Source organism: Euprymna scolopes, chromosome 17, assembly GCF_053919585.1.
Source record: "Euprymna scolopes isolate OS-2025 chromosome 17, ASM5391958v1, whole genome shotgun sequence".
In the NCBI taxonomy this organism is placed as follows: domain Eukaryota; kingdom Metazoa; phylum Mollusca; class Cephalopoda; order Sepiida; family Sepiolidae; genus Euprymna; species Euprymna scolopes.
Window position 1 is genome coordinate 17,979,094 of NC_136498.1, and position 13,515 is coordinate 17,992,608.

The 13,515-nt window shown below is 33.9% G+C and overlaps 1 protein-coding gene across 1 annotated transcript in view; it reads left to right on the forward strand.

Annotated features, from left to right (window-relative positions):
• The first annotated feature begins 227 nt into the window (after positions 1–227).
• Positions 228–13,515, forward strand: part of LOC145297070 (uncharacterized) — a 46,225-nt gene continuing 32,937 nt past the window's right edge. Inside the window, exon 1 of the mRNA XM_080143299.1 lies at positions 228–2,412. Coding sequence (XP_079999425.1) covers positions 1,384–2,412 — 1,029 coding nt within the window. The 5' untranslated portion in view covers positions 228–1,383. The remainder of the gene's footprint in view (positions 2,413–13,515) is intronic.

Here is a 13,515-nt window from a genome sequence, read left to right on the forward strand (position 1 = left end):
TTGATATTGCATTTTGTTTGTCGTTTTCCCCAGGTTTCATATTCTTCTTTTGCTTCCATTGTTTGTTTATCGATCGCATTTATTTTTTTTATATTTAATAAGTCATTCTCATTTACACCCATTAGAAGTCATTAATAAGTCTTACATCAACCATTATGACTATGCAGTTCCTGCAACCATATGTATAGAAAACGGAGCTACTAGAGACGAGAAAGAAGGTCGCAAGCTTAGTTGAATTCAATGTTTCTAACGACGCTGTCTTAAACAACTGAGAGGGAAGATCTAAATAATACCAGTAATTATAGCAGCAAACGGACTGATAGAAAAAAAAAGAATCATCTGGTCGTTTTACTCGATCAATCAAGTGTAAGAGAGATATAAATAATTTTGCTAAAAGATCTCTCAATTGGAGTATCTGTAATAGCAGATGAATGTCTAGCATCCGGCAAGCTACTTTTATCCACAGCAAAAAACAAAAACATAAAATACGTATAAAATACCTTTTTATAAGCCAAATTACAACGTAATAATATGAAAATAAACAAATATTTATTTGTTTCTATTGTCGAAGTATGAATTTTAAACAAATTTATATTTGTTTATTTTAAGAATAGTTCGTTGTGGTTTGGCTTATTAACGTATTTTATTTTAAAAATTAAACAACGCTTCTATCACGGGAAACATAACTCTGATTAAAATTAAAAAAAAACATTCATTATTTCAAAAACAAACAAACGAACAAATCCCAAAACAATCAACTCTTACAGGCAACATGGAAGCGAATATATATGATTTTTTTTTACACAGTGATCACCACTTATCAAGGCCCGGAAGCCACTCAAGGATAAGGGTTATTGCAAGTACATTACGTTAGTGTGAAAGTTTCAATATATACACACACCTGCAGTTATATGAATGTACTATGCAACATATATCTCATTTTCTACTCAACAAAACGCTTTTAAACAAGTATTAATGACAGTTCTTTCATTTTTCTAAGGATTAATAAATTTTACGCAGCAAACATTTCTGTAATCCTGCGAACTCATCGAAAAAATAACTAAAGAATTGAGAATCCATTCTGATAAGCACATCTAAAGATAAACACTATCGTTCTTTCTACCAGTGAAACATATTCCCCCCCCCCAAAAAAAAACAAGGAAAAAAAAAACACACTGTGGTGGTCGAAAGCAATGATTTTATTTTCAAAACTAACGTTCTTGTCAATTAAATGGCCCAAGCACATTTTCACAGCAACTAACGTTTAATATTTTCACCCGCTAAGTAATACTTATTTTAAAGCAGCAAACATTTGCATTCCCACCAAGAGAGAAACATTTTCTAATTAATAGAAAAATTCTATTCGGATACGCAAATTTCAAGATGAACGCCACAGTTCCTTCAACCAGTGAAACATCTCACAATAAAACAAGGAGAAAAATAAAAGCCACGTCCCTGGCAGAAGATATTGAACTTATTTCTAAAACTTTAACGGTTTTGCTATTCAAATGGCCTACGATATCGTCTGAAATTTGTTTGGAACAAAAACACTCCAACCAAATCGGCTTAAGAATTTTCTCTTATTTGATTCATATAATTTTGTTTCTCAATTCCATGCGAATTTGGTTCATCTTCGCAGACAAAGACGTACGAAAGGAAGAGAATGTACTATTTGCACTTATCATGGCGTTTTACGTCACTCATATTGGTTTCGGAATTCTTCATCGTTTGCTTTGCTTTAAGGATTTCATCAAATTACGAGATCGTCTACTTAATCTAGAACTTAATAACCACGATGAAAATAATCTGATATGGATGAATAAAAGAATAAAAACATCGATACCCATAAATTTGATCATTGGTTTATTTTTTACAATAACTTCCTGGACGCTATTACTCGTACTACCGGAGAAAAGTTCACCAGTACGTACGTACATGTCATATCCAATAACAGAGGAAAATCTGGCTTCTTTAGTTGTCTCAGTTTTCTTTATAATTCTGTCTAGCCTTACTGCTACTTGGGACGACTGTATAGTGAGTATCTCTGCATGGTTAATGTTATTTATAAGACAGGAGTTTGATTGTCTTACCGACCAATTTCGACGTGATTTCCCTCGTGATAATGTCACCTCCAAGAACAATTTAACCCCGGCCGAAAAAAGTGCCCGAATTTATGAAATCTACGAAGCTCATGATAATCTGTGTGGCGTTCTGGAATCGATGAATATTTGCTGTCGAAATTACTTCGGTTTTCTTTATTCTTTTGAAATTGTAGAAATATGTATTTTAACTTACGGACTCATTCATGATTTGCTGGACACGTTTGAAATCGCTTATATGTCGGGGATTTTTATTTTTAACACGATTGGAGCTTGTTATTTGATGATAGAGAGTATCAAATTAAAATTAAGCGTGAGTATTTTCAGTTTTTTAAAAATATTTTTATTTATATATAGAAGGCACTTTGTATGTGTGAACTATGGACTCAAAAACGGCTAGACCGATTTTTATGGCATTTTACGCAAAAAATATTTTATGTGTTTGGGCGTGTTCTTAGACAGGTTTTCTATCGGAATGCCTCTGATAAGAATCGAAAATCGTTAATCGATATTCGAAAAATCTGAGAAAAAAGGAACAGCCCCATTTTGAACACAGTTAACACCTAAAAAAAGCCTAATATTACAAGTGAATTTGAGAAGTTTTATCACCGCACAAACAGAATGGCCCGGCGTATCAAATCAACAGTAAGTTCTTTGATAGAGGTACGTTCAACATGAATATTTATTTTTAGAGCATAACCCAACCGTGTTACTTGACTTTTGCATTTTAAATTCATATTAAGTTCTTTAATAAAATAGAGGCGCGTTCGAAATGAATGTTTCTCTTTAGGGCACAACGTGACCATGATACTTGACTTATGCATATAATACTTAAACTCATGCCATTATATAAAAATAATTTTATAAAATTAACAGTAAGTTTTCTACAGTGCAATGTAAACTACAATTTATTGTGGACTAAATCACTGCAGGAAAATATGTGAAGTTTCCACCCGATGCACCACTGTAAATCCCCGACTAGAACAGGTAATTGATCGATTTAATTGAAACATGGGCAATTTCATCAATTTCGATGACAAAAAAAATATAGTGTGAAACATTCGTTGATCATAATTCAATCCCAGGCAACGTCGGGTCTTCCTGCTAATTAATTATACTTCTTTTCGTTGTTGTGTGAGATGAATAAAGATCTACAAGCAGTCCGGTTGACTTCCGTCTGATCTCTATTTACTATTTACCGGCTAACGTTTCTTTTGCGAATGTGAATAATCAAATACATACTTACTATTTAATAGTGATGGGACGATTCCAAAATTTTTCCCGGTTCCGATACAATCACCGATTTCGATTCTCTAAAAAAAAAAAAAAAAAAAGTTAAGTAGTTAGAGTAATAAATACACGAATCTCATTTTTTATTGTGAGGACAGGTACGTTTATATATATATATATATATATATATATATATATATATATATATATATATATATATATATATACTATATCTTCTATATATCAATAAAAGTGAACGTGTCTGTGTCTGTGTACATTTCCCTACGCAATAACTCTGTCAATTTTTAGTCTACAGACTCGAAATTTGATATGCAGGGTACTGAGATTTGGGAAAATCAATGTGATCGGTTTTTGGCCAGAAATTTGGCGATTAAGGGGTCAAAGTTCAACGATTTGACCTTTGAGAACTCTACCAAACTCCTCCGACAATTTTGGGTCTACGTACTTGAAATTTTAGATATAGGTTCCTTGGACAGGGATCTAACTTAATAACTTGATTTGAGCCGAAAAGAATAAATGTTAAGGGGTCATAATAAGGGTCAAAGTTTTCAAAAAATTGATCTCTGCGATCTCTTCCAAATTACTCAGACAATTTCTGGTCTAAACATTTGAAATTTTACATAAAGGATATTCAGAGGTAGGGCAAGCTTTTTCATCAGTTTGGGTCGAAAATTTTTAGTTACCAATATATAAATGTATGTATGTATGTCTGTTTGCATGCCTGTCTTAAACTTTCAATATAGGCGACGGATTTTACCAAGATCAGTATCGTTTTAAAGTTCGACCTTTCATGCGACAAATATCGAAAAATTGGCTAAAAATATAAATATCTTCCCCTTCAACTAGGCACTTTTCTACAGTGGCGGCGGGGGGGGGGTTAACTTTTTCGCCGATATTTTTTAAAGTTATCCTCTCCTTTAGATTGTTTAGCCTTAATTTTTTAAAATGTCGCTTCCGGTTTGGCGGTGGTCGTAACAGCATGAACGTTAGGTTTTACCCCGTTCTTTTCCTCCTTTGCGGTACGGGTTCGAGCCTGCCTTCCTACTACCATTTTTTTTTTTTTTTTTACTCAACATACACATCCAAACACTGAAATTCTACTATATCTATAAAAGTGAACGTGTCTGTGTGTGTATGTCTGTATGTGTGTGTGTCTGTGTACATTTCCCTACGCAATAACTCTGTCAATTTTTAGTCTACAGACTCGAAATTTGATATACAGGGTACTGAGATTTGGGAAAATCGAGGCGATTGGGTTTCGGCCAGAAATTTGGCGATTAAGGGGTCAAAGTTCAACGATTTGACCTTTGAGAACTCTACCAAACTCCTCCAACAATTTTGGGTCTAAACACTTGACATTTTAGATATTGGTTCCTTGGACAGGTATCTAACTTAATAAGTTGATTTGAGCCCAAAACAATAAATATTAAGGGGTCATAATAGAGGTCAAAGTTAAAATGGATGTGATCGATTTTTGGCCAGAAATTTGGCTGTTAAGGGGTCAAAGTTCAACGATTTGACTCTTGAGAACTCTACCAAACTCCTCCAACAATTTTGGGTCTTAACATATGAAATTTTAGATATAGGTTCCTTGGACATGGGTCTAACTTAATAACTTGAGTTAAACCCAATACAATAAATTTTCAGTGGTCATAATAGGGGTCAAAGTTAAAAAAAATTGACCGTTTTTTTTTGTTAAGTATACACCTCCAAACACCCGGGCAACATCGGGCGCCCGTGCTAGTATATATATATATATATATATATATATATATATATATATATATATATATATATGAATTTAGGAAAACTCGTCCCCAGAAGACTTGTTTCCGAAAAACTCGTCCCCGGAAAACTCGTCCCTTTTTGCTAGGTAGGAAAACTTGTCCCTTATTGAATAAACATCGATTGAAAACACATTTTATGACCGGTCTTGAAGAAGATATTTTCTTTAAAGGAGAATACATATACCATAATATTTAAAAAAATAATATTTTTACTTGTTTACTTTTGTTTTAAAACAATAAATTAATTTAAATTTTCGTTTTCTACCTAGCTTTGAAAGTTTTTGGTCTTTCAACTTATTTTAAAGAGTTTATTTCTGATATAAGAGGATCACATCTTAGGAGGATAATTGCTCAAAAATAGAAAATTAAAGAAAATGTTGAGGTAGATATAGTTTTAAAACGAGCCCCCCCCAAAGAAAATACATTTGTATATTTTTAGGCAATAATGCACATCCTATAATATTTAAAAAAAATATTTGTACTTGTTTATTGTTTTGAAAAAATTAAATTGATTTTTCTAAGTTTTCGTTTTCTACCTAGCTTTGTAAGTTTTTGGTGTTTTAACTTATTTTAAAGAGTTTATTTAGTTAAAAAGAAATAACAAGTAATGTCGCACTCGACATTACTTAGTAAATAATTTTTAACAAAAAAATGTCCGAAAATTAAATAAAATACTGAGGTAGATATAGTTTTAAAACGAGTCTCTCCCACCTACAAAAGAAAATAAATTTGTATATTTTTACGTACTGCACAAGTGCCCCCGAAGTGACTTTTAAACGATGCCTTCTCCTTCCCATGTTAAGAATGGCTTTCGAAATATTAACGTCATTATCTCAGCGCGTTACCAAAATTACATAAGACCGTGTTTTCTTTTTTGTTGTTTTGTAATAACACAAGAATTATTTAAACTGAATTAATTCTTCTAAATAAAATAATTGCTTTCTTTGATAATACGGGGTTTCTTTATTTTTGTTTCGTAATGACACAAAAAGTGTTAAAACTAGAGTATTTTTTAAAATAAATATTTGGTTTTGTTTTTCGTATCTTAACTCCGTGATCAAGTTTATTTTTTTAAGCAAGAGTTAAAAATAATTTAAAAAAATATTATGGGGGTGCATAGTCTCTTTTAAAAACAATATATCCTTCAAGAACGGTAATAAAATGTTTTCAATCGATATTTATTCAATAAGGGACCAGTTTTCCTACCTAGCAAAAAGGGGGAATTTTTCGGGTACGAGTTTTCCGGTTACGAGTTTTCCGGAGACGAGTTTTCCCGGGACGAGTTTTCCGGGCACCATATATACTTTAATTCAATAAACTTGAAATGTTTTCTCTTCATGTATTTTATCCAATATTTTGATAATCTCATTGTGAGATTTTCATTGATATTTTTCACTTGTGTCCAAAGTAAAGAAATACAATAAAACAATAATTATTTCAGAAAAAGCGAGAAATAGACCCCGAGAGTATTAAGATGGCGCCGGCGAAGTTAATAATAAAAAAAATGTCAAGACCATTTAGAATCTTTAAATAATAAACTTCGAACTACCTAACGTTAGCAAATAGGTGCTAAAACGTTTAAGTGGACTTTAGGATATTTTCTTTGTTTACTATAATCTATAATATAAAGCTGAATGTGTGTGTGTGTGTGTGTGTGTGTGGTCACGAATAGGCTTCTATATGGTTGACTATTTTAAAAAACTGATTACATAAAATGATAGATGTATCGAGACACAGGAATGGGTATGTTTGATCTGTCAGAACGGTGGTTCATTAAAATTGTGGGGTCTGCGTTCGCGCCTGGTCAACAAAGTATGAAAATAAAAAATTAAAAAATTAAAAAAAAACGTTTACAAGTGTTTTTGATATAGATGTACATAATAATACTTTGATAAGTATGTTTCAACTTAAATAGGGGTGGTATAATAAAATTCTGAGGTCTGCGTTCGCGCCTGGCCTCCATAGAATGGAAATAGGCACAGACTTTAATAAAGAATTTTCATATCTATCTGCGTAAGTATACTTTGATAATTATGTTTCAGTTTGAAGAAATATGGTATAATAAAATTATGGGGTGTTCGTTCGCGCCTGACCTCCATAGAATGGAAATATGTTACAAAGTTTAACAAGGGTTTTTAATATAGATCCACAGAATACTGTGATAAGTGTTTCAGTGTGAACAGGTATGGTATAATAAATTATGGAGTTTATCTATTTTATTTTTACTTTCATCATATTTTGCTTTGGTTTTGATACTCCCAAATTCGAAGCTATCTCATTACAATCTTCCTTTTCATAACCTATCATACTTTCATAAATCAGAGTCCATTTTCTGTAGGCTGTTTTTAAACCCAGTCAACGACAGGTACTTTTGCTAGTTGACCAATAAAAAATAAATGAGACTGGTGAGCCAATTTGAAATCTAGGAATTTGATTTATAACCTGCGGTTTTGTGGCCCTTAGTCTTATTTTGTAAGTGAACAACTTCTAATAAATACATTTTTTTACATAGGCATCACCACTTATCAAGGCCCAGAGACCACTCGAGGATAAGGGTTAAGAGTGTACAGTAGCAATATAGTAATCGTTAGTAACGGAAATTCAGTAAATCTGTTAACTTAAGTGGAACGGCTCATTAAGAACTGTGTTAGTTTCAATTTTTTTTTGTCAAGGAATTTTTTTAAAAGAATCGTTTTTAGAATCGGAAATTAGGCTCAAATTTTTGCGATTTCAAATGTTCCGATTTTACTGATTCCTAATTTCAATTAATTGTCGCTAATTTTTACCCAATAAATAATTCAAAGTGTAGTATCTGTTCTGATAGTATACTTTATCCTTTATGTTCTCTGTCAACGACGAAAAAATCCTTTTGAGGCAAGTTTTAGTTTTATTCACCTTTTTGGAGAGCTTGATTACCTATATTAAAAACCAACCTTGTCTTTAGCCCTGCCTTCGGGACAAGTAAATAGGATCACATGTCAACTAGCTCGCACAAACAGCTAAAATAAGATTTTACATTTTTCAGGAGATTATGTATGAACACTGGACTAAATAAAATAGATTTAGAATTTAGAGTGTGGGATTAGTTTCTTAAATAAATTTAAAGTAAAAACATCCTCATTTAAAGACAATTGTATATTTTATGGTTGTTCAATAAATTCTTTTAAAACGAATTTTAAATTCGACTGGTAAGTTCATAAAATCGCACATAATCCTTTAAAAAATAACCCTTAAAAAAACAAAAAAAAAAAAACAACCACAAAAAACGCACAAAACTTACTATAATTGTTTTTATTTAACTGCCCTAAAACGCTAGAATAGCTCGATATGGAGGTTCACTTCTCATTAAAGTTTCATAGAAACTAACATCAATCTAAGTTTTTTAATTTGTTTTTAATGTTATGATTTTTTCTTCTCGCATAGCAGGCGCTTTTCCAAATAAGAAAGCAAAAAAAATAAAAATAAAATAAAACAAAACAAAACAACAACAAAAAAGCAAACAAGTGTGAAAAAATAAATGCACAACGAATAAATTGTGTCAGCGCCAAGTTAAGTTACTATTCTATATATCTGGATATTTTTGCGGTTTAACTTATTTTAAAGTGTTTAAAAATGAAGGTAGTATAAAGCCTGACGAATTAAAACCAAGAACTAAATTGTGGTCTCATTGGAGCCATAACCGAGCTTCGATAATTGCTCGAAAATCGAAAATCAAACAAAGTACGGATAGAAACACGCCCAATAAATATCATCAATCGCGCAAAAATATAAAGTTCTATGGATATTTTGTTTAATTTTCGAATTTTGAGCAATTATTGAGGCTCAACTATGGCTCAAATGATACTACCATTTTGACTTTTCGTTCTAGGCTTTACAATATTTTTTTGTTTTAAAGTAAAAAGTAAATTAATATAAGTTAAAACATAGAAAAATTTATCCAGGTAGGTAGAAGAGTAACTTAGGTTGCCGTTGATGACATTTATTTGTTGTGTATTTATTTTCTCACCATTTTTTTCTTTGTTGGATATTTTGGAAAATCACTACAATTTTTCAGTGTGTTTACACTTAATTGCATAAAACGTAGAATCTCGTTTTGTTTAGAGTTGTAGGGTAGCCGAGGTTATTAATCAACTACTACTACTACTACTACTACTACTACTACTACTACTACTACTACTACTACTACTACTATGAAAACAATGTTAATAATAATCTGGGGAGATCGTGTAACCTGTAATACAGGGAACACCAAATAATAATAATAATAATAATAATAATAATAATAATAATAATAATAATAATAATAATAATAATAATAATAATGTGTTGAAGCCCCACAAGTAGAAACACCACAGACGGAGAGCCCGCGAAGACTGGACCCTACAAACGTGGAAATCGAGAACAATGATGAAGCAGATGAAATAGAAAAAATAATGCAGTTCATGAACGAGGAAAAAACAAAGCTTCCATCTCTAAGGAATCAAGAACAGAAGAAATTAAAAACAGAAATGGAGAAAGTTTACAAGCTCCTCTCACAAATCACAACAGATACAATCACAGACCTAAACAATTTCATTTACGTAGGAGCCAAGATGGTAAGTATGAAGTTCAAATCAGAAAAAAAGCCGGGGAAAGATGCATCGACAAAACCTGGATGGGAAATAAGGCTAGAAATCCATATAAACAAATATGAAAATGAAGCCCAAACGATAAACAGGAAGAAAGCGACGTGGAGAAAATTGGAAATGTGGCCGGCAAGGAGAAGCTTAGAAAGGAACATGAAGATCTGAACAAAAAAGAGCAGCAAAAGAAAGGAGATTGAGACGATATAGATACAAATCTGAACAGTAAAACCAAAGCAGGACACTTGAAAACAATGAAGGCAAATTCTACCAAAATGTGAACGGAGGAAAAACAGAACGACCAAACCCGACAGAAACAAAACTCTATTGGGATAAGATATGGGAAGAACGACAGGACTACAACAGAAATGCCGAATGGCTGAAAGACATGAAAGAAGATTTACAACAAATCGAAGAAGGAACAGTGAATGAAATCAGCAAGGAAATCATAAAAAAAACCATAGCAAAAATGGCAAACTGGAGAGCATCAGGACACGACGAGATACATGTAAAAAAAAATCACTTCACTACACGAAAGACTAGCTCAAAACATGGAAGATGTATACAAGAAAGAAACGTGTCAGCTTGGATGACAAAAGGCAGAACCACACTGATAAGAAGGACACAGAGAAATGAACCGCCCTGAGCAACTATAAACCTATCACGTGCTTACCCACTATGTGGAAAATACTAACAGCACAATTGAAGGAACACATCTAGAACTCTCTGAATAATCGTGGACTCCTCTCCGAGGAACAGAAAGGATACCAGAAAGGAAAAAGAGGAACATATGATCTGCTATATATAGACCAAAAGATTCTAAAGGAGGTAAAAAAAAAGAAAGAATTTAGCCATAGCATGGATCGACTACAAAAAGGCGTACGGCAGAATTCCCCAAGCATGGATAATGGAATGTCTAAAAATGTATAAAATACCAAGCAGGATCATCAACGTTATTGAAAATACAATGAAAACATGGCGACTGGAATTGACAGCTGATAGACAACACATAACAAAAATAAACATACAAATAGGCATCTTCCAAGGAGACTCACTATCGCCATTACTGTTCATCATAGCCATGATGCCTTTGAACAGTATTCTGAGAAATTGCCAAGCGGGATACAAGTTCTCTAACACGGAGGAAAAATCAACCACTTGATTTACATGGACGATTTGAAACTTTTCGCAAGGACCGAAAATGAATTTGGGATATTAATAAACACCACCAGGATCTTCAACCAGGACATACAAATGTAGTTTCGTATGGGAAAATGCGCACTACTAGTGATAAGAAAGGGAAAACTGTAGACGACAGAAGGCATGGAACTACCCAACCAAACGGAGATGAGGGTACTATGGAACAAGACGCCTATAAATACCTGGGAGTTCTGGAAGCAGACGTCATCAAAGCAACAGAAATGAAAGAGAGAACTGGAAAGGAATACCTCAGGAGAACTAGAAAACTTACGGAAACTAAATTATATAGCAGAAACCCAATAAAAAGTATAAATATATGGACAGAATCACTAGTAAGATACTTTGGACTGCTCATAGGGTGGACTAAAGAAGAACTGAGGCAGCTCTATCAGAAAACCAGGAAACTCATGAACATGCACAATGCACTACACTTAAAGGATAATGTTAACCGATTCTACGTTAAAAGAAAAGACGGCGGGAGGGAACTGGTTAGTATAGAAGACTGTGTGAATGACACCAAAAAAGAACTAGAAAAATACATCATGCAAAACACTGAAAAAGGCAATAAAACAGAAAACAGAGAGACAAAGGATAAAACAAACAAAAAAAAAAATGGGAAGAGAAACAACTACACGAAAAATTCATAAGGATGAAAAAAGTTGAAAATAACGAAAACACTTGAACATTGATGTGAAAAGGACACATAAGCCGAGAAACTGAATCCCTAATAACCGCAGCACAAGATAACTCGATAAAAACCAAACCACAGCAAAGATCGACACAACACAAGAAAACCACAAATGCAAACTCTGTGGAAAAGGGACGAAATGACAAACCATATAGTAAATGAATGCAGCAAACTGGCCCACAAGGAATACAAGAACAGTCACGACCAACTGCGAAGGGCAGTACATTGGGAATTATGCAAACAACTGTATCTAGAACGCATAGACAAGTGGTACAAACATAAGCCGGCAACAGTACTTGACAACGAGAATCACAAAATACTATAGGACATGGACATACGACTTATAAGCCCATACAGGCAATTATATTGTAATAATTAACAAGAAAGAAAAATCCTATCAAATCGTAGACTTTGCTGTTCCAACCGACACAGGATGAATATCAAAGAAAAGAAGAAACGGAGCAAATACACAGAGCTAGCCAGAGAGCTGAAAGGGATATGGAAGATGAAGAAAATCAAAATAATACCTATAATAGTAGGAGCACTAGGAACAATCCCGAAAAACTTTGAAAAAAGAATGGGAGAAATTGGAATCAGAGGAATGACTGGAAAAATACAACGAACAGCAATAATGAAAACAGCTAAAATATTAAGGAAAACCCTTGAATGTGGAAAGTAACACACAAGAGCAACAAGCGCGAACCAGACAAACTGCTGCAGAGACAAAACATGAAATGCCACCTGGAATCAAGAACTCTGAACCGCATATCTATAAGTTCTCTAACCCCATCCATCCCCCATTATCACATCACTGACCCCCCCCCAAAAAAAGAGACCAAACAGCCAAGTAGAGTAAAGGAGGAGGGATAAACCGAAGAGAGAGCACTGACCAGATCTCCGCTGGATAAGTGCGAAGAGAAATGGGACCTTGGGGAGGCTTATTACCACTCAAATTCCAGTGAAGATCAATGAAATCAATGGCAAGCAGCTGTTGCGATAATACAAATTTATTTGCAAATACTATCGAAAGAGGTGGAGAGTACTGGAAGTCTGGGGAGACTTGTTGTCACTCAGCTTCCAGGGAACACCACAGGCTGTTTTCAAGGAGAGATTTCTGAGTACCTGTGTGAAAACTCTTTGTGAGCCAATAATAATAATAATAATAATAATAATAATAATAATAATAATAATAATAATAATAATTTTGATTTCGTTTATCAACATCTCCTGAAAAGAGATGGGGTTCATTTCCGGAGAATTTCTCTCAATTCCGGCTCCAAACCAGAAGCTTCAAAGATCAAGGGTTTTCCTAAGAATGCTTGTGGTACCTACAATAGCGGAGGTCTGAAGGCCGCCTAAAACATCGGGGATTCGTAGATTTTTTTCAATTGTTCTTCCAGACGACTTGATACTACTCCTAGCGTACCAACTACGACCGGGATTATTAGTGTTTTAACCTCGTGTATACGCCTTATCTCTAAGGCCAATGGAGCATAATTGCTCCACTTCTTGTGCTCTTTCTCCCTCACGTTCCTGTCTCAGGGTACTGAGAAGTCTACAATTTGCTATTTTTCTGAGATCTTGTCAATGACGACTAAATCCGGACAATTATGTCCCAATTGCTTAATCGTTATGACACTTTTGTCCCACCACCCTCACTTGTTCTCACTTCATCAGGAACCTTCTCAAACCACTTTCCATCACACTTCACACCACCCTTCTTACAGACCTCCCAATATATCCGGAGTCCCATGCGATCGTGTCTTTTGCTATACTCTCTCTAGGCCAATCCGCTACACCCTGCTACAAGGTGCACAATTGACTCTGAGGCCTTATCACAAATCCGGCATTCTGCGTCAACTCCTAGA